Below are 25352 nucleotides of genomic sequence, written 5' to 3'. Positions count from 1 at the left end.
TCTGGACACCCCGCTGGTGGTGGGGATCCCCTCCAGCAGCAGCAGTGTGGTGCCCCACCAGTGCGCTCACACACAGCAGCTCTCAGGGCGATGAGGACAGGTCAGAGGTCATTAGGAGGCCAGGACTGGTCAAGACCAGGGGGACACTGAGTAACACCCCGACTCTTTTATAGAGACACCCCGAGATTGTTAATGAGCACAGAGAGTCAGGACGGTCTTGACTGAGGCTTGACTCGGGACCGAGCGCAGAAACAGAAACTCCCAGCTGGCGCGAGGACACTCCGTCAGCCACAAGCTCGGCTCAGACGACCCGCCGCTGCCCCCCGGTGGTCAGGACAGCGACCAGGCCCAACTCCGGTCACTGGCTGCCACCTGGTGGTCACCCAGAGGGCCGCGGGCCGGGATCTGTGCTGGTCACCCTGACAAACACTGGGGCGACCGGACGCTGGGAGACAGTGACCACTGCACCCAGCTGGATCGACAGGGAAGCAAGACAAGACTCCGGAGATCCAGACATTATTAAATACATTTTATTACATTCCCAGTACATCACAGTTCATCCTTTACAAAAACATCATGTCTGACCCACACCTCCCAGGACAGAGAGACCTGTCTGTCTGTCTGTCTGTCTCCTCCCAGGACAAAGAGACCTGTCTGTCTGTCTGTCTATCTCCTCCCAGGACAGAGAGACCTGTCTGTCTGTCTCCTCCCAGGACAAAGAGACCTGTCTGTCTGTCTGTCTATCTCCTCCCAATACAGAGAGACCTGTCTGTCTGTCTGTCTGTCTGTCTGTCTGTCTGTCTGTCTGTCTGTCTGTCTGTCTGTCTGTCTGTCTCTCTCCTCCCAGGACAGAGAGACCTGTCTGTCTGCCTGTCTGTCTGTCTCCTCCCAGGACAGAGAGACCTGCCTGTCTGTCTGTCTCCTCCCAGGACAGAGAGACCTGTCTGTCTGTCTGTCTGTCTCCTCCCAGGACAGAGAGACCTGTCTGTCTGTCTGTCTGTCTGTCTCCTCCCAGGACAGAGAGACCTGTCTGTCTGTCTGTCTGTCTGTCTCCTCCCAGGACAGAGAGACCTGTCTGTCTGTCTGTCTCCTCCCAGGACAGAGAGACCTGTCTGTCTGTCTGTCTGTCTGTCTCCTCCCAGGACAGAGAGACCTGTCTGTCTCCTCCCAGGACAGAGAGACCTGTCTGTCTCCTCCCAGGACAGAGAGACCTGTCTGTCTGTCTGTCTGTCTGTCTGTCTGTCTGTCTGTCTGTCTGTCTGTCTGTCTGTCTCCTCCCAGGACAGAGAGACCCGTCTGTGTGAGTGCTGCCTCAGTATCTAACGCACCAGTGTGGACACACACAGACACAAGCAGGAATGAAGATTCATCCAGGAGCAGAGAGACTCTCAGAGGGGGAGGAGACCTGGGGACTCAGTCCAGCTGTCCAGTCTGTCTGTGGTCAATCTCTCTATACCCAGTCCAGCTGTCCAGGCAGTCTGTGGTTCAGTCCAGGTGTCCAGTCAGCCTGTGTTCAGTCCAGGTGTCCAGTCAGCCTGTGTTCAGTCCAGGTGTCCAGGCAGCCTTGGTCAGTCCAGGTGTCCAGGCAGCCTTGGTCAGTCCAGGTGTCCAGTCAGCCTGTGTTCAGTCCAGGTGTCCAGTCAGCCTGTGTTCAGTCCAGGTGTCCAGGCAGCCTGTGTTCAGTCCAGGTGTCCAGTCAGCCTGTGTTCAGTCCAGGTGTCCAGGCAGCCTTGGTCAGTCTAGCCCCAGTTGATGTTGTCCTCAGCGGTGGGCGTGAGGATGTCAGTGACCAGCCCAGTACCGATGGTCTTGTTCCCGTCTCTCAGCGTGAAGCGCTGACCCTTCTCCAACACCATGGGCTGTCTGAGAGTCAGAGTGAGAGACGTGTCCTCACCAGGCATCACCATCTCCTGCAGAGAGAGAGGGGCTCATACAGACACACTGACTGGACACTCCAGTACATTAACACTGCACTGAGAGAGAGAGAGGGGTTAATACAGACACACTGACTGGACACTCCAGTACATTAACACTGCACTGAGAGAGAGGGGTTAATACACACACTGACTGGACACTCCAGTACATTAACACTGCACTGAGAGAGAGAGGGGTTCATACAGACACACTGACTGGACACTCCAGTACATTAACACTGCACTGAGAGAGAGAGGGGTTAATACACACACACTGACTGGACACTCCAGTACATGAACACTGCACTGAGAGAGAGAGGGGTTAATACAGACACACTGACTGGACACTCCAGTACATTAACACTGCACTGAGAGAGAGAGGGGTTCATACACACACACTGACTGGACACTCCAGTACATTAACACTGCACTGAGAGAGAGAGGGGTTCATACAGACACACTGACTGGACACTCCAGTACATTAACACTGCACTGAGAGAGAGAGAGGGGTTCATACAGACACACTGACTGGACACTCCAGTACATTAACACTGCACTGAGAGAGAGAGAGGGGTTAATACAGACACACTGACTGGACACTCCAGTACATTAACACTGCACTGAGAGAGAGAGGGGTTCATACAGACACACTGACTGGACACTCCAGTACATTAACACTGCACTGAGAGAGAGAGGGGTTAATACACACACTGGACACTCCAGTACAGGAACACTGCACTGAGAGAGAGAGGGGGGTTAATACAGACACACTGACTGGACACTCCAGTACATGAACACTGCACTGAGAGAGAGAGGGGTTAATACACACACTGACTGGACACTCCAGTACATGAACACTGCACTGAGAGAGAGAGGGGTTAATACAGACACACTGACTGGACACTCCAGTACATTAACACTGCACTGAGAGAGAGAGGGGTTCATACAGACACACTGACTGGACACTCCAGTACATTAACACTGCACTGAGAGAGAGAGAGGGGTTCATACAGACACACTGACTGGACACTCCAGTACATTAACACTGCACTGAGAGAGAGAGAGGGGTTAATACAGACACACTGACTGGACACTCCAGTACATTAACACTGCACTGAGAGAGAGAGGGGTTCATACAGACACACTGACTGGACACTCCAGTACATTAACACTGCACCGAGAGAGAGTGTTGAATCTGACCTTGCCTGCAGGTAGGACGATTCGACAGGCCATGTCCCAGGTGAGAGAGAACATCACAGGCATGAAGTTGGACACGAAGGGCTTGTGGCGCCCCCCATCCTCCTTACTGAGGACATACACCTGAGGGAGCGAGATAGAGAGAGAGAGTCAGTGTGGATGAAGACCTGCGACACAGCAGGGAGAGACAGACAGGCTGTCCACAGCGAGCACACACACCTGAGCTTGCACTTTCTGGTGTGGCTGGATGGACCCAGGCTTGCTCATGACCATGCCTCGCCGGACATCCTCCCTCTTCAGTCCTCGGACCAGAGCGCCCAGATTGTCCCCTGCCTCTGCTCTGTCCAGGGACTGGTGGAACATCTCAACACCTGAGAGACACACATGGTTCATACAGACACACTGACTGGACACTCCAGTACATTAACACTGCACTGAGAGAGAGGGGTTAATACACACACACTGACTGGACACTCCAGTACATTAACACTGCACTGAGAGAGAGAGGGGTTAATACACACACACACTGACTGGACACTCCAGTACACTAACACTGCACTGAGAGAGAGAGGGGTTAATACACACACACTGACTGGACACTCCAGTACATGAACACTGCACTGAGAGAGAGGGGTTAATACACACACACTGACTGGACACTCCAGTACATTAACACTGCACTGAGAGAGAGGGGTTCATACACACACACTGACTGGACACTCCAGTACATTAACACTGCACTGAGAGAGAGGGGTTCATACAGACACACTGACTGGACACTCCAGTACATTAACACTGCACTGAGAGTGAGAGAGGGGTTAATACACACACACTGACTGGACACTCCAGTACATTAACACTGCACTGAGAGAGAGAGGGGTTAATACACACACACACTGACTGGACACTCCAGTACACTAACACTGCACTGAGAGAGAGAGGGGTTAATACACACACACTGACTGGACACTCCAGTACATGAACACTGCACTGAGAGAGAGGGGTTAATACACACACACTGACTGGACACTCCAGTACATTAACACTGCACTGAGAGAGAGGGGTTCATACACACACACTGACTGGACACTCCAGTACATTAACACTGCACTGAGAGAGAGGGGTTCATACAGACACACTGACTGGACACTCCAGTACATTAACACTGCACTGAGAGAGAGAGGGGTTCATACAGACACACTGACTGGACACTCCAGTACATTAACACTGCACTGAGAGAGAGAGGGGTTAATACAGACACACTGACTGGACACTCCAGTACATGAACACTGCACTGAGAGAGAGAGGGGTTAATACAGACACACTGACTGGACACTCCAGTACATTAACACTGCACTGAGAGAGAGAGGGGTTCATACACACACCCTGACTGGACACTCCAGTACATTAACACTGCACTGAGAGAGAGAGGGGTTAATACAGACACACTGACTGGACACTCCAGTACATTAACACTGCACTGAGAGAGAGAGGGGTTAATACACACACACTGACTGGACACTCCAGTACATTAACACTGCACTGAGAGAGAGGGGTTCATACAGACACTTACCAGTTACCACCGATTTAAAAGACCGGTTGTGTCCCACAAATTCACAATCATCTCCCTTCTTGATCAATCCTCTCTCCAGAGTGCCTGTCACCACTGTACCTCGCCCTAGGAGGGAGACAGGAGAGACACAGGGTCAGGGGGCAGGGGTCAGGGGTCAGGGACAGTACCTGGGATGGAGTAGACAGCCTCGATGGGCAGCAGGAAGGGCTTGTCCAGCTGTCTCTGGGGCAGGGTCAGGGGGCAGGGGTCAGGGGTCGGGACAGTACCTGGGATGGAGTAGACAGCCTCGATGGGCAGCAGGAAGGGCTTGTCCAGCTGTCTCTGGGGCAGGGTCAGGGGGCAGGGGTCAGGGACAGTACCTGGGATGGAGTAGACAGCCTCGATGGGCAGCAGGAAGGGCTTGTCCAGCTGTCTCTGGGGCAGGGTCAGGGGGCAGGGGGCAGGGGTCAGGGGTCAGGGACAGTACCTGGGATGGAGTAGACAGCCTCGATGGGCAGCAGGAAGGGCTTGTCCAGCTGTCTCTGGGGCAGGGTCAGGGGGCAGGGGTCAGGGACAGTACCTGGGATGGAGTAGACAGCCTCGATGGGCAGCAGGAAGGGCTTGTCCAGCTGTCTCTGGGGCAGGGTCAGGGGTCAGGGGTCAGGGGTCAGGGGTCAGGGACAGTACCTGGGATGGAGTAGACAGCCTCGATGGGCAGCAGGAAGGGCTTGTCCAGCTGTCTCTGGGGCAGGGTCAGGGGTCAGGGGTCAGGGACAGTACCTGGGATGGAGTAGACAGCCTCGATGGGCAGCAGGAAGGGCTTGTCCAGCTGTCTCTGGGGCAGGGTCAGGGGTCAGGGGTCAGGGGTCGGGACAGTACCTGGGATGGAGTAGACAGCCTCGATGGGCAGCAGGAAGGGCTTGTCCAGCTGTCTCTGGGGCAGGGTCAGGGGGCAGGGGTCAGGGACAGTACCTGGGATGGAGTAGACAGCCTCGATGGGCAGCAGGAAGGGCTTGTCCAGCTGTCTCTGGGGCAGGGTCAGGGGTCAGGGGTCAGGGACAGTACCTGGGATGGAGTAGACAGCCTCGATGGGCAGCAGGAAGGGCTTGTCCAGCTGTCTCTGGAGCAGGGTCAGGGGGCAGGGGTCAGGGACAGTACCTGGGATGGAGTAGACAGCCTCGATGGGCAGCAGGACGGGCTTGTCCAGCTGTCTCTGGGGCAGGGTCAGGGGTCAGGGGTCAGGGACAGTACCTGGGATGGAGTAGACAGCCTCGATGGGCAGCAGGAAGGGCTTGTCCAGCTGTCTCTGGGGCAGGGTCAGGGGTCAGGGGTCAGGGGTCAGGGACAGTACCTGGGATGGAGTAGACAGCCTCGATGGGCAGCAGGAAGGGCTTGTCCAGCTGTCTCTGGGGCAGGGTCAGGGGGCAGGGGTCAGGGACAGTACCTGGGATGGAGTAGACAGCCTCGATGGGCAGCAGGAAGGGCTTGTCCAGCTGTCTCTGGGGCAGGGTCAGGGGGCAGGGGGCAGGGGTCAGGGGTCAGGGACAGTACCTGGGATGGAGTAGACAGCCTCGATGGGCAGCAGGAAGGGCTTGTCCAGCTGTCTCTGGGGCAGGGTCAGGGGGCAGGGGTCAGGGACAGTACCTGGGATGGAGTAGACAGCCTCGATGGGCAGCAGGAAGGGCTTGTCCAGCTGTCTCTGGGGCAGGGTCAGGGGGCAGGGGGCAGGGGTCAGGGGTCAGGGACAGTACCTGGGATGGAGTAGACAGCCTCGATGGGCAGCAGGAAGGGCTTGTCCAGCTGTCTCTGGGGCAGGGTCAGGGGGCAGGGGTCAGGGACAGTACCTGGGATGGAGTAGACAGCCTCGATGGGCAGCAGGAAGGGCTTGTCCAGCTGTCTCTGGGGCAGGGTCAGGGGGCAGGGGGCAGGGGTCAGGGGTCAGGGGTCAGGGACAGTACCTGGGATGGAGTAGACAGCCTCGATGGGCAGCAGGAAGGGCTTGTCCAGCTGTCTCTGGGGCAGGGTCAGGGGTCAGGGGTCAGGGACAGTACCTGGGATGGAGTAGAAAGCCTCGATGGGCAGCAGGAAGGGCTTGTCCAGCTGTCTCTGGGGCAGGGTCAGGGGTCAGGGGTCAGGGGTCGGGACAGTACCTGGGATGGAGTAGACAGCCTCGATGGGCAGCAGGAAGGGCTTGTCCAGCTGTCTCTGGGGCAGGGTCAGGGGTCAGGGGTCAGGGGTCAGGGGTCAGGGGTCAGGGGTCAGGGACAGTACCTGGGATGGAGTAGACAGCCTCGATGGGCAGCAGGAAGGGCTTGTCCAGCTGTCTCTGGAGCAGGGTCAGGGGGCAGGGGTCAGGGACAGTACCTGGGATGGAGTAGACAGCCTCGATGGGCAGCAGGACGGGCTTGTCCAGCTGTCTCTGGGGCAGGGTCAGGGGTCAGGGGTCAGGGACAGTACCTGGGATGGAGTAGACAGCCTCGATGGGCAGCAGGAAGGGCTTGTCCAGCTGTCTCTGGGGCAGGGTCAGGGGTCAGGGGTCAGGGGTCAGGGACAGTACCTGGGATGGAGTAGACAGCCTCGATGGGCAGCAGGAAGGGCTTGTCCAGCTGTCTCTGGGGCAGGGTCAGGGGGCAGGGGTCAGGGACAGTACCTGGGATGGAGTAGACAGCCTCGATGGGCAGCAGGAAGGGCTTGTCCAGCTGTCTCTGGGGCAGGGTCAGGGGGCAGGGGGCAGGGGTCAGGGGTCAGGGACAGTACCTGGGATGGAGTAGACAGCCTCGATGGGCAGCAGGAAGGGCTTGTCCAGCTGTCTCTGGGGCAGGGTCAGGGGGCAGGGGTCAGGGACAGTACCTGGGATGGAGTAGACAGCCTCGATGGGCAGCAGGAAGGGCTTGTCCAGCTGTCTCTGGGGCAGGGTCAGGGGTCAGGGGTCAGGGGTCGGGACAGTACCTGGGATGGAGTAGACAGCCTCGATGGGCAGCAGGAAGGGCTTGTCCAGCTGTCTCTGGGGCAGGGTCAGGGGGCAGGGGTCAGGGGTCAGGGGTCAGGGACAGTACCTGGGATGGAGTAGACAGCCTCGATGGGCAGCAGGAAGGGCTTGTCCAGCTGTCTCTGGGGCAGGGTCAGGGGTCAGGGGTCAGGGGTCAGGGACAGTACCTGGGATGGAGTAGACAGCCTCGATGGGCAGCAGGACGGGCTTGTCCAGCTGTCTCTGGGGCAGGGTCAGGGGTCAGGGGTCAGGGACAGTACCTGGGATGGAGTAGACAGCCTCGATGGGCAGCAGGAAGGGCTTGTCCAGCTGTCTCTGGGGCAGGGTCAGGGGTCAGGGGTCAGGGGTCAGGGACAGTACCTGGGATGGAGTAGACAGCCTCGATGGGCAGCAGGACGGGCTTGTCCAGCTGTCTCTGGGGCAGGGTCAGGGGTCAGGGGTCAGGGACAGTACCTGGGATGGAGTAGACAGCCTCGATGGGCAGCAGGAAGGGCTTGTCCAGCTGTCTCTGGGGCAGGGTCAGGGGGCAGGGGTCAGGGGTCGGGACAGTACCTGGGATGGAGTAGACAGCCTCGATGGGCAGCAGGACGGGCTTGTCCAGCTGTCTCTGGGGCAGGGTCAGGGGTCAGGGGTCAGGGGTCAGGGACAGTACCTGGGATGGAGTAGACAGCCTCGATGGGCAGCAGGAAGGGCTTGTCCAGCTGTCTCTGGGGCAGGGTCAGGGGGCAGGGGTCAGGGGTCGGGACAGTACCTGGGATGGAGTAGACAGCCTCGATGGGCAGCAGGAAGGGCTTGTCCAGCTGTCTCTGGGGCAGGGTCAGGGGGCAGGGGTCAGGGGTCAGGGACAGTACCTGGGATGGAGTAGACAGCCTCGATGGGCAGCAGGAAGGGCTTGTCCAGCTGTCTCTGGGGCAGGGTCAGGGGTCAGGGGTCAGGGACAGTACCTGGGATGGAGTAGACAGCCTCGATGGGCAGCAGGAAGGGCTTGTCCAGCTGTCTCTGGGGCAGGGTCAGGGGTCAGGGGTCAGGGGTCGGGACAGTACCTGGGATGGAGTAGACAGCCTCGATGGGCAGCAGGAAGGGCTTGTCCAGCTGTCTCTGGGGCAGGGTCAGGGGTCAGGGGTCAGGGGTCAGGGACAGTACCTGGGATGGAGTAGACAGCCTCGATGGGCAGCAGGAAGGGCTTGTCCAGCTGTCTCTGGGGCAGGGTCAGGGGGCAGGGGGCAGGGGTCAGGGGTCAGGGACAGTACCTGGGATGGAGTAGACAGCCTCGATGGGCAGCAGGAAGGGCTTGTCCAGCTGTCTCTGGGGCAGGGTCAGGGGGCAGGGGTCAGGGACAGTACCTGGGATGGAGTAGACAGCCTCGATGGGCAGCAGGAAGGGCTTGTCCAGCTGTCTCTGGGGCAGGGTCAGGGGTCAGGGGTCAGGGGTCGGGACAGTACCTGGGATGGAGTAGACAGCCTCGATGGGCAGCAGGAAGGGCTTGTCCAGCTGTCTCTGGGGCAGGGTCAGGGGTCAGGGGTCAGGGGTCAGGGACAGTACCTGGGATGGAGTAGACAGCCTCGATGGGCAGCAGGACGGGCTTGTCCAGCTGTCTCTGGGGCAGGGTCAGGGGTCAGGGGTCAGGGACAGTACCTGGGATGGAGTAGACAGCCTCGATGGGCAGCAGGAAGGGCTTGTCCAGCTGTCTCTGGGGCAGGGTCAGGGGGCAGGGGTCAGGGGTCGGGACAGTACCTGGGATGGAGTAGAAAGCCTCGATGGGCAGCAGGACGGGCTTGTCCAGCTGTCTCTGGGGCAGGGTCAGGGGGCAGGGGTCAGGGGTCAGGGACAGTACCTGGGATGGAGTAGACAGCCTCGATGGGCAGCAGGAAGGGCTTGTCCAGCTGTCTCTGGGGCAGGGTCAGGGGTCAGGGGTCGGGACAGTACCTGGGATGGAGTAGACAGCCTCGATGGGCAGCAGGAAGGGCTTGTCCAGCTGTCTCTGGGGCAGGGTCAGGGGGCAGGGGTCAGGGGTCAGGGACAGTACCTGGGATGGAGTAGACAGCCTCGATGGGCAGCAGGAAGGGCTTGTCCAGCTGTCTCTGGGGCAGGGTCAGGGGTCAGGGGTCAGGGACAGTACCTGGGATGGAGTAGACAGCCTCGATGGGCAGCAGGAAGGGCTTGTCCAGCTGTCTCTGGGGCAGGGTCGGGGTCAGGGGTCAGGGACAGTACCTGGGATGGAGTAGACAGCCTCGATGGGCAGCAGGACGGGCTTGTCCAGCTGTCTCTGGGGTAGGGTCAGGGGGCAGGGGTCAGGGACAGTACCTGGGATGGAGTAGACAGCCTCGATGGGCAGCAGGACGGGCTTGTCCAGCTGTCTCTGGGGCAGGGTCGGGGTCAGGGGTCAGGGACAGTACCTGGGATGGAGTAGACAGCCTCGATGGGCAGCAGGAAGGGCTTGTCCAGCTGTCTCTGGGGCAGGGTCAGGGGTCAGGGGTCAGGGACAGTACCTGGGATGGAGTAGACAGCCTCGATGGGCAGCAGGAAGGGCTTGTCCAGCTGTCTCTGGGGCAGGGTCAGGGGTCAGGGGTCAGGGACAGTACCTGGGATGGAGTAGACAGCCTCGATGGGCAGCAGGAAGGGCTTGTCCAGCTGTCTCTGGGGCAGGGTCAGGGGGCAGGGGTCAGGGGTCAGGGGTCAGGGGTCAGGGACAGTACCTGGGATGGAGTGGACAGCCTCGATGGGCAGCAGGAAGGGCTTGTCCAGCTGTCTCTGGGGCAGGGTCAGGGGGCAGGGGTCAGGGGTCAGGGACAGTACCTGGGATGGAGTAGACAGCCTCGATGGGCAGCAGGAAGGGCTTGTCCAGCTGTCTCTGGGGCAGGGTCAGGGGGCAGGGGTCAGGGGTCGGGACAGTACCTGGGATGGAGTAGACAGCCTCGATGGGCAGCAGGAAGGGCTTGTCCAGCTGTCTCTGGGGCAGGGTCAGGGGTCAGGGGTCAGGGGTCAGGGACAGTACCTGGGATGGAGTAGACAGCCTCGATGGGCAGCAGGAAGGGCTTGTCCAGCTGTCTCTGGGGCAGGGGTATGCAGGTGTCCACCACCTCCAGGAGCTTCATCACGGCCTTGACCCCCAGCTCGGGCTCGCGGTTCTGATCCAGAGACACAGACAGAGGCGCTGGTTCAGCCCGGAGAGCGCAGGGCCTAGCACAGGCCTGCTCTCCCCTCCCTCCTCCTCTCCCTCACCTCCAGGGCGCACAGCGCTGACCCGATGACCACAGGCCTGCTCTCCCCTCCCTCCTCCTCTCCCTCACCTCCAGGGCGCACAGCGCTGACCCGATGACCACAGGCCTGCTCTCCCCTCCCTCCTCCTCTCCCTCACCTCCAGGGCGCACAGCGCTGACCCGATGACCACAGGCGTGTTCTCCCCTCCCTCCTCCTCTCCCTCACCTCCAGGGCGCACAGCGCTGACCCGATGACCACAGGCCTGCTCTCCCCTCTCTCCTCCTCTCCCTCACCTCCAGGGTGCACAGCGCTGACCCGATGACCACAGGCCCGCTCTCCCCTCCCTCCTCCTCTCCCTCACCTCCAGGGCGCACAGCGCTGACCCGATGACCACAGGCCTGCTCTCCCCTCTCTCCTCCTCTCCCTCACCTCCAGGGCGCACAGCGCTGACCCGATGACCACAGGCCTGCTCTCCCCTCTCTCCTCCTCTCCCTCACCTCCAGGGCGCACAGCGCTGACCCGATGACCACAGGCCTGCTCTCCCCTCCCTCCTCCTCTCCCTCACCTCCAGGGCGCACAGCGCTGACCCGATGACCACAGGCCTGCTCTCCCCTCCCTCCTCCTCTCCCTCACCTCCAGGGCGCACAGCGCTGACCCGATGACCACAGGCCTGCTCTCCCCTCCCTCCTCCTCTCCCTCACCTCCAGGGCGCACAGCGCTGACCCGATGACCACAGGCCTGCTCTCCCCTCCCTCCTCCTCTCCCTCACCTCCAGGGCGCACAGCGCTGACCCGATGACCACAGGCCTGCTCTCCCCTCCCTCCTCCTCTCCCTCACCTCCAGGGCGCACAGCGCTGACCCGATGACCACAGGCCTGCTCTCCCCTCCCTCCTCCTCTCCCTCACCTCCAGGGCGCACAGCGCTGACCCGATGACCACAGGCCTGCTCTCCCCTCCCTCCTCCTCTCCCTCACCTCCAGGGCGCACAGCGCTGACCCGATGACCACAGGCCTGCTCTCCCCTCCTCCTCCTCTCCCTCACCTCCAGGGCGCACAGCGCTGACCCGATGACCACAGGCCTGCTCTCCCCTCCCTCCTCCTCTCCCTCACCTCCAGGGCGCACAGCGCTGACCCGATGACCACAGGCCTGCTCTCCCCTCCCTCCTCCTCTCCCTCACCTCCAGGGCGCACAGCGCTGACCCGATGACCACGGGCCTGTTCTCCCCTCCCTCCTCCTCTCCCTCACCTCCAGGGCGCACAGCGCTGACCCGATGACCACAGGCGTGTTCTCCCCTCCCTCCTCCTCTCCCTCACCTCCAGGGCGCACAGCGCTGACCCGATGACCACAGGCCTGCTCTCCCCTCCCTCCTCCTCTCCCTCACCTCCAGGGCGCACAGCGCTGACCCGATGACCACAGGCCTGCTCTCCCTCCCTCCTCCTCTCCCTCACCTCCAGGGCGCACGGCGCTGACCCGATGACCACGGGCGTGTTCTCCCCTCCCTCCTCCTCTCCCTCACCTCCAGGGCGCACAGCGCTGACCCGATGACCACGGGCCTGCTCTCCCCTCCCTCCTCCTCTCCCTCACCTCCAGGGCGCACAGCGCTGACCCGATGACCACAGGCCTGTTCTCCCCTCTCTCCTCCTCTCCCTCACCTCCAGGGCGCACAGCGCTGACCCGATGACCACAGGCCTGCTCTCCCCTCTCTCCTCCTCTCCCTCACCTCCAGGGCGCACAGCGCTGACCCGATGACCACAGGCCTGCTCTCCCCTCCCTCCTCCTCTCCCTCACCTCCAGGGTGCACAGCGCTGACCCGATGACCACGGGCGTGTTCTCCCCTCTCTCCTCCTCTCCCTCACCTCCAGGGCGCACAGCGCTGACCCGATGACCACGGGCCTGTTCTCCCCTCCCTCCTCCTCTCCCTCACCTCCAGGGCGCACAGCGCTGACCCGATGACCACAGGCCTGCTCTCCCCTCCCTCCTCCTCTCCCTCACCTCCAGGGCGCACAGCGCTGACCCGATGATCACGGGCGTGTTCTCCCCTCTCTCCTCCTCTCCCTCACCTCCAGGGCGCACAGCGCTGACCCGATGACCACGGGCGTGTTCTCCCCTCCCTCCTCCTCTCCCTCACCTCCAGGGCGCACAGCGCTGACCCGATGATCACAGGTGTGTTCTCCCCTCCCTCCTCCTCTCCCTCACCTCCAGGGCGCACAGCGCTGACCCGATGACCACAGGCCTGCTCTCCCCTCCCTCCTCCTCTCCCTCACCTCCAGGGCGCACAGCGCTGACCCGATGATCACGGGCGTGTTCTCCCCTCTCTCCTCCTCTCCCTCACCTCCAGGGCGCACAGCGCTGACCCGATGACCACGGCGTGTTCTCCCCTCCCTCCTCCTCTCCCTCACCTCCAGGGCGCACAGCGCTGACCCGATGATCACAGGTGTGTTCTCCCCTCCCTCCTCCTCTCCCTCACCTCCAGGGCGCACAGCGCTGACCCGATGACCACGGGCCTGCTCTCCCCTCTCTCCTCCTCTCCCTCACCTCCAGGGCGCACAGCGCTGACCCGATGACCACAGGCCTGTTCTCCCCTCCCTCCTCCTCTCCCTCACCTCCAGGGCGCACAGCGCTGACCCGATGATCACGGGTGTGTTCTCCCCTCCCTCCTCCTCTCCCTCACCTCCAGGGCGCACAGCGCTGACCCGATGACCACGGACGTGTTCTCCCCTCTCTCCTCCTCTCCCTCACACGGGGCGCACAGCGCTGACCCGATGACCACGGGCCTGTTCTCCCCTCTCTCCTCCTCTCCCTCACACGGGGCGCACAGCGCTGACCCGATGACCACAGGCCTGCTCTCCCCTCCCTCCTCCTCTCCCTCACCTCCAGGGCGCACAGCGCTGACCCGATGACCACGGGCGTGTCTCCCCTCCCTCCTCCTCTCCCTCACCTCCAGGGCGCACAGCGCTGACCCGATGACCACGGGCGTGTTCTCCCCTCCCTCCTCCTCTCCCTCACCTCCAGGGCGCACAGCGCTGACCCGATGATCACGGGCGTTTTCTCCCCTCTCTCCTCCTCTCCCTCACCTCCAGGGCGCACAGCGCTGACCCGATGACCACGGGCGTGTTCTCCCCTCCCTCCTCCTCTCCCTCACCTCCAGGGCGCACAGCGCTGACCCGATGACCACGGGCGTGTTCTCCCCTCCCTCCTCCTCTCCCTCACCTCCAGGGCGCACAGCGCTGACCCGATGATCACGGGCGTGTTCTCCCCATCGTAGCCGAACTCGGACAGCAGCTCTCGGATCTCGATCTCCACCAGCTCGGTGACCTCGGGGGTCGGGCACGGCGTCGGCCTTGTTGATGACGTGCCCCGACCCCGAGGTCACCCGAGCTGGAGGAGCCTCGAGATCCGAGAGCTGCTGTCCGAGTTCCGGCTACGACCAATATACAGCCATCCAGCTGGGCTGTTCCTGTGATCATGTTCTTCACAGAGAGAGAGGAGCAGTGAGCCTGTGTGATCAGTGTGTGACCTCCTGTCCCAGCCTGAGGAACAGACAGTGAGCCTGTCTCTCAATAATAATAATACAGTGTGTGATCTCCTGTCCCAGCCTGAGGAACAGACAGTGAGCCTGTCTCTCAATAATAATAATACAGTGTGTGATCTCCTGTCCCAGCCTGAGGAACAGACAGTGAGTCTGTCTCTCAAGATAATAACGCCCATACAGCTGGGTGTCTGTGATCTCCTGTCCCAGCCTGAGGAGCAGACAGTGAGCCTGTCTCTCAATAATAATAATACAGTGTGTGATCTCCTGTCCCAGCCTGAGGAACAGACAGTGAGCCTGTCTCTCAATAATAATAATACAGTGTGTGATCTCCTGTCCCAGCCTGAGGAACAGACAGTGAGCCTGTCTCTCAATAATAATAATACAGTGTGTGATCTCCTGTCCCAGCCTGAGGAACAGACAGTGAGCCTGTCTCTCAATAATAATAATACAGTGTGTGATCTCCTGTCCCAGCCTGAGGAACAGACAGTGAGCCTGTCTCTCAATAATAATAATACAGTGTGTGATCTCCTGTCCCAGCCTGAGGAACAGACAGTGAGCCTGTCTCTCAATAATAATAATACAGTGTGTGATCTCCTGTCCCAGCCTGAGGAACAGACAGTGAGCCTGTCTCTCAATAATAATAATACAGTGTGTGATCTCCTGTCCCAGCCTGAGGAACAGACAGTGAGCCTGTCTCTCAATAATATAATACAGTGTGTGATCTCCTGTCCCAGCCTGAGGAACAGACAGTGAGCCCGTCTCTCAATAATAATAATACAGTGTGTGATCTCCTGTCCCAGCCTGAGGAACAGACAGTGAGCCTGTCTCTCAATAATAATAATACAGTGTGTGATCTCCTGTCCCAGCCTGAGGAACAGACAGTGAGCCCGTCTCTCAATAATAATAATACAGTGTGTGATCTCCTGTCCCAGCCTGAGGAACAGACAGTGAGCCCGTCTCTCAATAATAACTAATACAGTGTGTGATCTCCTGTCCCAGCCTGAGGAACAGACAGTGAGCCCGTCTCTCAATAATAATAATACAGTGTGTGATCTCCTGTCCCAGCCTGAGGAACAGACAGTGAGCCCGTCTCTCAATAATAATAATACAGTGTGTGATCTCCTGTCCCAGCCTGAGGAACAGACAGTGAGCCCGTCTCTCAATAATAATAATACAGTGTGTGATCTCCTGTCCCAGCCTGAGGAACAGACAGTGAGCCTGTCTCTCAATAATAATAATACAGTGTGTGATCTCCTGTCCCAGCCTGAGGAACAGACAGTGAGCCTGTCTCTCAATAATAATAATACAGTGTGTGATCTGTCCCAGTCTGAGGAACAGACAGTGAGCCTGTCTCTCAATAATAATAATACAGTGTGTGATCTCCTGTCCCAGCCTGAGGAACAGACAGTGAGTCTGTCTCTCAATAATAATAATACAGTGTGTGATCTCCTGTCCCAGCCTGAGGAACAGACAGTGAGCCTGTCTCTCAATAATAATAATACAGTGTGTGATCTCCTGTCCCAGCCTGAGGAACAGTGAGCCCGTCTCTCAATAATAATAATACAGTGTGTGATCTCCTGTCCCAGCCTGAGGAACAGACAGTGAGTCTGTCTCTCAATAATAATAATACAGTGTGTGATCTCCTGTCCCAGCCTGAGGAACAGACAGTGAGCCCGTCTCTCAATAATAATAATACAGTGTGTGATCTCCTGTCCCAGCCTGAGGAACAGACAGTGAGCCCGTCTCTCAATAATAATAATACAGTGTGTGATCTCCTGTCCCAGCCTGAGGAACAGACAGTGAGCCTGTCTCTCAATAATAATAATACAGTGTGTGATCTCCTGTCCCAGCCTGAGGAACAGACAGTGAGCCCGTCTCTCAATAATAATAATACAGTGTGTGATCTCCTGTCCCAGCCTGAGGAACAGACAGTGAGCCCGTCTCTCAATAATAACAATACAGTGTGTGATCTCCTGTCCCAGCCTGAGGAACAGACAGTGAGCCCGTCTCTCAATAATAATAATACAGTGTGTGATCTCCTGTCCCAGCCTGAGGAACAGACAGTGAGCCCGTCTCTCAATAATAATAATACAGTGTGTGATCTCCTGTCCCAGCCTGAGGAACAGACAGTGAGCCCGTCTCTCAATAATAATAATACAGTGTGTGATCTCCTGTCCCAGCCTGAGGAACAGACAGTGAGCCTGTCTCTCAATAATAATAATACAGTGTGTGATCTCCTGTCCCAGCCTGAGGAACAGACAGTGAGCCTGTCTCTCAATAATAATAATACAGTGTGTGATCTGTCCCAGTCTGAGGAACAGACAGTGAGCCTGTCTCTCAATAATAATAATACAGTGTGTGATCTCCTGTCCCAGCCTGAGGAACAGACAGTGAGTCTGTCTCTCAATAATAATAATACAGTGTGTGATCTCCTGTCCCAGCCTGAGGAACAGACAGTGAGCCTGTCTCTCAATAATAATAATACAGTGTGTGATCTCCTGTCCCAGCCTGAGGAACAGTGAGCCCGTCTCTCAATAATAATAATACAGTGTGTGATCTCCTGTCCCAGCCTGAGGAACAGACAGTGAGTCTGTCTCTCAATAATAATAATACAGTGTGTGATCTCCTGTCCCAGCCTGAGGAACAGACAGTGAGCCCGTCTCTCAATAATAATAATACAGTGTGTGATCTCCTGTCCCAGCCTGAGGAACAGACAGTGAGCCCGTCTCTCAATAATAATAATACAGTGTGTGATCTCCTGTCCCAGCCTGAGGAACAGACAGTGAGCCTGTCTCTCAATAATAATAATACAGTGTGTGATCTCCTGTCCCAGCCTGAGGAACAGACAGTGAGCCCGTCTCTCAATAATAATAATACAGTGTGTGATCTCCTGTCCCAGCCTGAGGAACAGACAGTGAGCCCGTCTCTCAATAATAACAATACAGTGTGTGATCTCCTGTCCCAGCCTGAGGAACAGACAGTGAGCCCGTCTCTCAATAATAATAATACAGTGTGTGATCTCCTGTCCCAGCCTGAGGAACAGACAGTGAGCCCGTCTCTCAATAATAATAATACAGTGTGTGATCTCCTGTCCCAGCCTGAGGAACAGACAGTGAGCCCGTCTCTCAATAATAATAATACAGTGTGTGATCTCCTGTCCCAGCCTGAGGAACAGACAGTGAGCCTGTCTCTCAATAATAATAATACAGTGTGTGATCTCCTGTCCCAGCCTGAGGAACAGACAGTGAGCCTGTCTCTCAATAATAATAATACAGTGTGTGATCTGTCCCAGTCTGAGGAACAGACAGTGAGCCTGTCTCTCAATAATAATAATACAGTGTGTGATCTCCTGTCCCAGCCTGAGGAACAGACAGTGAGTCTGTCTCTCAATAATAATAATACAGTGTGTGATCTCCTGTCCCAGCCTGAGGAACAGACAGTGAGCCCGTCTCTCAATAATAATAATACAGTGTGTGATCTCCTGTCCCAGCCTGAGGAACAGACAGTGAGCCTGTCTCTCAATAATAATAATACAGTGTGTGATCTCCTGTCCCAGCCTGAGGAACAGACAGTGAGCCCGTCTCTCAATAATAATAATACAGTGTGTGATCTCCTGTCCCAGCCTGAGGAACAGACAGTGAGCCTGTCTCTCAATAATAATAATACAGTGTGTGATCTCCTGTCCCAGCCTGAGGAACAGACAGTGAGCCTGTCTCTCAATAATAATAATACAGTGTGTGATCTCCTGTCCCAGCCTGAGGAACAGACAGTGAGCCCGTCTCTCAATAATAATAATACAGTGTGTGATCTCCTGTCCCAGCCTGAGGAACAGACAGTGAGCCCGTCTCTCAATAATAATAATACAGTGTGTGATCTCCTGTCCCAGCCTGAGGAACAGACAGTGAGCCCGTCTCTCAATAATAATAATACAGTGTGTGATCTCCTGTCCCAGCCTGAGGAACAGACAGTGAGCCCGTCTCTCAGTAATAATAATACAGTGTGTGATCTCCTGTCCCAGCCTGAGGAACAGACAGTGAGCCTGTCTCTCAATAATAATAATACAGTGTGTGATCTCCTGTCCCAGCCTGAGGAACAGTGAGCCTGTCTCTCAATAATAATAATACAGTGTGTGATCTCCTGTCCCAGCCTGAGGAACAGACAGTGAGCCCGTCTCTCAATTATAATAATACAGTGTGTGATCTCCTGTCCCAGCCTGAGGAACAGTGAGCCCGTCTCTCAATAATAATAATACAGTGTGTGATCTCCTGTCCCAGCCTGAGGAACAGACAGTGAGCCCGTCTCTCAATAATAATAATACAGTGTGTGATCTCCTGTCCCAGCCTGAGGAACAGACAGTGAGCCTGTCTCTCAATAATAACAATACAGTGTGTGATCTCCTGTCCCAGCCTGAGGAACAGACAGTGATCCTGTCTCTCAATAATAATAATACAGTGTGATCTCCTGTCCCAGCCTGAGGAACAGACAGTGAGCCTGTCTCTCAATAATAATAATACAGTGTGTGATCTCCTGTCCCAGCCTGAGGAACAGACAGTGAGCCTGTCTCTCAATAATAATAATACAGTGTGTGATCTCCTGTCCCAGCCTGAGGAACAGACAGTGAGCCCGTCTCTCAATAATAATAATACAGTGTGTGATCTCCTGTCCCAGCCTGAGGAACAGTGAGCCTGTCTCTCAATAATAATAATACAGTGTGTGATCTCCTGTCCCAGCCTGAGGAACAGACAGTGAGCCCGTCTCTCAATAATAATAATACAGTGTGTGATCTCCTGTCCCAGCCTGAGGAACAGACAGTGAGCCCGTCTCTCAATAATAATAATACAGTGTGTGATCTCCTGTCCCAGCCTGAGGAACAGACAGTGGGCCTGTCTCTCAATAATAATAATACAGTGTGTGATCTCCTGTCCCAGCCTGAGGAACAGACAGTGAGCCCGTCTCTCAATAATAACAATACAGTGTGTGATCTCCTGTCCCAGCCTGAGGAACAGACAGTGAGCCTGTCTCTCAATAATAATAATACAGTGTGTGATCTCCTGTCCCAGCCTGAGGAACAGACAGTGAGCCCGTCTCTCAATAATAATAATACAGTGTGTGATCTCCTGTCCCAGCCTGAGGAACAGACAGTGAGCCCGTCTCTCAATAATAATAATACAGTGTGTGATCTCCTGTCCCAGCCTGAGGAACAGACAGTGAGCCCGTCTCTCAATAATAATAATACAGTGTGTGATCTCCTGTCCCAGCCTGAGGAACAGACAGTGAGCCCGTCTCTCAGTAATAATAATACAGTGTGTGATCTCCTGTCCCAGCCTGAGGAACAGACAGTGAGCCTGTCTCTCAATAATAATAATACAGTGTGTGATCTCCTGTCCCAGCCTGAGGAACAGACAGTGAGCCCGTCTCTCAATAATAATAATAACAGTGTGTGATCTCCTGTCCCAGCCTGAGGAACAGACACTGAGCCTGTCTCTCAATAATAATAATACAGTGTGATCTCCTGTCCCAGCCTGAGGAACAGACAGTGAGCCTGTCTCTCAATAATAATAACACAGTGTGTGATCTCCTGTCCCAGCCTGAGGAACAGACAGTGAGCCTGTCTCTCAATAATAATAATACAGTGTGTGATCTCCTGTCCCAGCCTGAGGAACAGACAGTGAGCCCGTCTCTCAATAATAATAATACAGTGTGTGATCTCCTGTCCCAGCCTGAGGAACAGACAGTGAGCCTGTCTCTCAATAATAATAATACAGTGTGTGATCTCCTGTCCCAGCCTGAGGAACAGACAGTGAGTCTGTCTCTCAATAATAATAATACAGTGTGTGATCTCCTGTCCCAGCCTGAGGAACAGACAGTGAGCCTGTCTCTCAATAATAATAATACAGTGTGTGATCTCCTGTCCCAGCCTGAGGAACAGACAGTGAGCCTGTCTCTCAATAATAATAATACAGTGTGTGATCTCCTGTCCCAGCCTGAGGAACAGACAGTGAGTCTGTCTCTCAATAATAATAATACAGTGTGTGATCTCCTGTCCCAGCCTGAGGAACAGATAGTGAGCCTGTCTCTCAATAATAATAATACAGTGTGTGATCTCCTGTCCCAGCCTGAGGAACAGACAGTGAGCCTGTCTCTCAATAATAATAATACAGTGTGTGATCTCCTGTCCCAGCCTGAGGAACAGACAGTGAGCCTGTCTCTCAATAATAATAATACAGTGTGTGATCTCCTGTCCCAGCCTGAGGAACAGACAGTGAGCCTGTCTCTCAATAATAATAACACAGTGTGTGATCTCCTGTCCCAGCCTGAGGAACAGACAGTGAGCCTGTCTCTCAATAATAATAATACAGTGTGTGATCTCCTGTCCCAGCCTGAGGAACAGACAGTGAGCCTGTCTCTCAATAATAATAATACAGTGTGTGATCTCCTGTCCCAGCCTGAGGAACAGACAGTGAGCCCGTCTCTCAATAATAATAATACAGTGTGTGATCTCCTGTCAGCCTGAGGAACAGACAGTGAGCCTGTCTCTCAATAATAATAATACAGTGTGTGATCTCCTGTCCCAGCCTGAGGAACAGACAGTGAGCCTGTCTCTCAATAATAACAATACAGTGTGTGATCTCCTGTCCCAGCCTGAGGAACAGACAGTGAGCCTGTCTCTCAATAATAATAATACAGTGTGTGATCTCCTGTCCCAGCCTGAGGAACAGACAGAGAGCCTGTCTCTCAATAATAATAATACAGTGTGTGATCTCCTGTCCCAGCCTGAGGAACAGACAGTGAGCCTGTCTCTCAATAATAATAATACAGTGTGTGATCTCCTGTCCCAGCCTGAGGAACAGACAGTGAGCCCGTCTCTCAATAATAATAATACAGTGTGTGATCTCCTGTCCCAGCCTGAGGAACAGACAGTGAGCCTGTCTCTCAATAATAATAATACAGTGTGATCTCCTGTCCCAGCCTGAGGAACAGACAGTGAGCCTGTCTCTCAATAATAATAATACAGTGTGTGATCTCCTGTCCCAGCCTGAGGAACAGACAGTGAGCCCGTCTCTCAATAATAATAATAGTGTGTGATCTCCTGTCCCAGCCTGAGGAACAGACAGTGAGCCCGTCTCTCAATAATAATAATACAGTGTGATCTCCTGTCCCAGCCTGAGGAACAGACAGTGAGCCTGTCTCTCAATAATAAGAATACAGTGTGTGATCTCCTGTCCCAGCCTGAGGAACAGACAGTGAGCCTGTCTCTCAATAATAATAATACAGTGTGTGATCTCCTGTCCCAGCCTGAGGAACAGACAGTGAGCCTGTCTCTCAATAATAATAATACAGTGTGTGATCTCCTGTCCCAGCCTGAGGAACAGACAGTGAGCCCGTCTCTTAATAATAATAATACAGTGTGTGATCTCCTGTCCCAGCCTGAGGAACAGACAGTGAGCCTGTCTCTCAATAATAATAATAGTGTGTGATCTCCTGTCCCTGCCTCAGGGCGCGGGTTCGAGAGAGGTCACCTTGACGTAGTCGGCGTGCCCAGGGCAGTCGGTGTGGGCGTAGTGCCGGTTGGGGGTGCTGTACTCCACGTGGGAGGCGTTGATGGTGATGCCCCGGGCCTTCTCCTCCGGCGCGTTGTCAATGTCCTCATACTTCTTGTACTGCGCCCCTCCTGCCTCCGCCAGCACTGAGAGAGAGAGAGGTGAGCACGCCGGACCGAGGGGGAGAGAGAGGGAGAGGGGGGGATATTATGGGCTGTGGTTACCCTTGGTGATGGCGGCGGTCAGTGTGGTCTTGCCGTGATCCACGTGTCCGATGGTGCCGATGTTGACGTGAGGTTTGTCCCGAGTGAACACCTTCTTCGCCTCCACCGCATAGAAACGCCACGCACTCCGCCCGGCAACCAGCGACACCGGACACTGAGAGAGAGACAGACAGGCTACTGCACACACACTGCACCGAGAGAGAGAGACAGACAGGCTACTGCACACACACTGCACCGAGAGAGAGAGACAGACAGGCTACTGCACACACACTGCACCGAGAGAGAGAGACAGACAGGCTACTGCACACACACTGCACCGAGAGAGAGACAGACAGGCTACTGCACACACACTGCACCGAGAGAGAGACAGACAGGCTACTGCACACACACTGCACCGAGAGAGAGACAGGCTACAGCACACACACTGCACCAAGAGAGAGACACAGACAGGGTACTGCACACACACTGCACAGAGAGAGAGACAGACAGGCTACTGCACACACACTGCACAGAGAGACACAGACAGGCTACTGCACACACACTGCACCGAGAGAGAGAGACAGACAGGCTACTGCACACATACTGCACCGAGAGAGAGACACAGACAGGCTACTGCACACACACTGCACCGAGAGAGAGACACAGACAGGCTACTGCACACACACTGCACCGAGAGAGAGACACAGACAGGCTACTGCACACACACTGCACCGAGAGAGAGACAGACAGGCTACTGCACACACACTGCACCGAGAGAGAGACACAGACAGGCTACTGCACACACACTGCACCGAGAGAGAGACACAGACAGGCTACTGCACACACACTGCACCGAGAGAGAGACAGACAGGCTACTGCACACACACTGCACCGAGAAAGAGAGACAGACAGGCTACTGCACACACACTGCACCGAGAGAGAGACACAGACAGGCTACTGCACACACACTGCACCGAGAGAGAGACAGACAGGCTACTGCACACACACTGCACCGAGAAAGAGAGACAGACAGGCTACTGCACACACACTGCACCGAGAAAGAGAGACAGACAGGCTACTGCACACACACTGCACCGAGAGAGACAGACAGACAGGCTACTGCACACACACTGCACCGAGAGAGAGACAGACAGGCTACTGCACACACACTGCACCGAGAGAGAGACACAGACAGGCTACTGCACACACACTGCACCGAGAGAGAGACAGACAGGCTACTGCACACACACTGCACCGAGAGAGAGACACAGACAGGCTACTGCACACACTGCACCGAGAGAGAGACAGACAGGCTACTGCACACACACTGCACCGAGAGAGAGACACAGACAGGCTACTGCACACACACTGCACCGAGAGAGAGACAGACAGGCTACTGCACACACACTGCACCGAGAGAGAGACACAGACAGGCTACTGCACACACACTGCACCGAGAGAGACAGACAGGCTACTGCACACACACTGCACCGAGAGAGACAGACAGGCTACTGCACACACACTGCACCGAGAGAGACAGACAGGGTACTGCACACACACTGCACCGAGAGAGAGACAGACAGGCTACTGCACACACACTGCACCGAGAGAGAGACAGACAGGCTACTGCACACACACTGCACCGAGAGAGAGACACAGACAGGCTACTGCACACACACTGCACCGAGAGAGGGAGAGAGACAGGGTACTGCACACACACTGCACCGAGAGAGAGAGACAGACAGGCTACTGCACACACACTGCACCGAGAGAGAGACAGACAGGCTACTGCACACACACTGCACCGAGAGAGGTGAGACTGCGCTGGGGGGTAGAATCCAGGCGAGGAGAATACGATTTCTCAAGTGAGCATCTCACTGTCTCCCCCTGTTGGTGACCCTGCTACTGCAGGCCGATACTCACTGCTGCCCTGGTGGAGCCATGGAGGAGACCAGTGACTGAGGTCTGGAGAGCTGGAGAGAGAGAAAGACAGGTCAGTACACACGCACACTGCACAGAGAGAGAGAGACAGGTGAATGCACACATAGTGATCCTGTCCCAGCCTGAGGAACAGGCAGTGAGCCCGTCTCTCAATAATAATAATACAGTGTGTGATCTCCTGTCCCAGCCTGAGGAACAGACAGTGAGCCCGTCTCTCAATAATAATAATACAGTGTGTGATCTCCTGTCCCAGCCTGAGGAACAGACAGTGAGCCTGTCTCTCAATAATAATAATACAGTGTGTGACCTCCTGTCCCAGCCTGAGGAACAGACAGTGAGCCTGTCTCTCAATAATAATAATACAGTGTGTGATCTCCTGTCCCAGCCTGAGGAACAGACAGTGAGCTTGTCTCTCAATAATAATAATACAGTGTGTGATCTCTGGTACAGTACCCTCCACAGACAGGTTTACAGCACTGGCTCTACAGAGCTGATGGGGTGTCAATAAGTCTTGTCACAGAGAGAACAGAGACAGCCACATCAGTGTCGGGTTTAATATGGACATAGATCTGAGTATCTTCAGTACGGAAATGATGACTTAGACCACGTGATGCTAAAAGCTGACCGATGTCAATAAAGCTGTTGAATTTCAATAGTAAAACAGACTTTCAACATTTCCACTTTGTCTCTCACACGCACACACACAGTCTCACTGGCACACAAACACTCACTCTCAATGACACACAAACACAGACACAGTCTCACTGGCACACAAACATACACACTCACTCTCACGCACACAAACACACAGTCTCAATCACACAAACACACACACTCACTCTCACGCACACAAACACACACACACACACAGTCTCAATGACACAAACACACACACAAACACACACAGGCCGCACGGTGCTCACGGACTCTAGATCAAGTCCGCCGCTGCTTTCCGGACCGGACCGGACCGGCCGCTGGGCTCGGACCCCGGACACGCAGACCCTGGCGCGACGCGACGAGACGTGACCTTTACTGCAGGCTCCGTCCCTCGGCCGCTCTCCCACGCGTGGGCTGCCCGAGCTCACACGGACCTGCCTTCCCCCGTGTTCATCACCCCGCCGCTCCGACCCCGGGCGGGTAGCAGCGTCGCGACCCGTCCGCCGCCGTCATCTTACTTACCGGAGCTCACACACGCACGGAGTCCCAACAGCGCAGCCATCTTGGAAAGGGTCCTGCGGGCAGGTGGAGCGCTTCCACCGGCCGGAAGTGACCTCATCAAACCGC

At 56.1% G+C, this 25352-nt stretch overlaps 1 protein-coding gene across 1 annotated transcript; it reads right to left on the bottom strand.

The window, feature by feature from the left end:
• Positions 1–514: 514 nt before the first annotated feature.
• Positions 515–25352, bottom strand: tufm (Tu translation elongation factor, mitochondrial). The gene is given in 12 exon segments (XM_069188331.1): positions 515–1910; positions 3114–3233; positions 3330–3481; positions 4684–4788; positions 10647–10779; positions 14062–14172; positions 14174–14264; positions 14266–14321; positions 21904–22070; positions 22149–22302; positions 24051–24100; positions 25248–25352. Coding segments are annotated over 12 exon segments (1407 nt in total). The 5' UTR covers positions 25345–25352; the 3' UTR covers positions 515–1739.

Source organism: Lepisosteus oculatus, chromosome 4 (assembly GCF_040954835.1).
Source record: "Lepisosteus oculatus isolate fLepOcu1 chromosome 4, fLepOcu1.hap2, whole genome shotgun sequence".
In the NCBI taxonomy this organism is placed as follows: domain Eukaryota; kingdom Metazoa; phylum Chordata; class Actinopteri; order Semionotiformes; family Lepisosteidae; genus Lepisosteus; species Lepisosteus oculatus.
The sequence above is the reverse complement of the archived record's forward strand: the minus strand, read 5'-3'. Positions and strand labels throughout refer to the sequence as shown.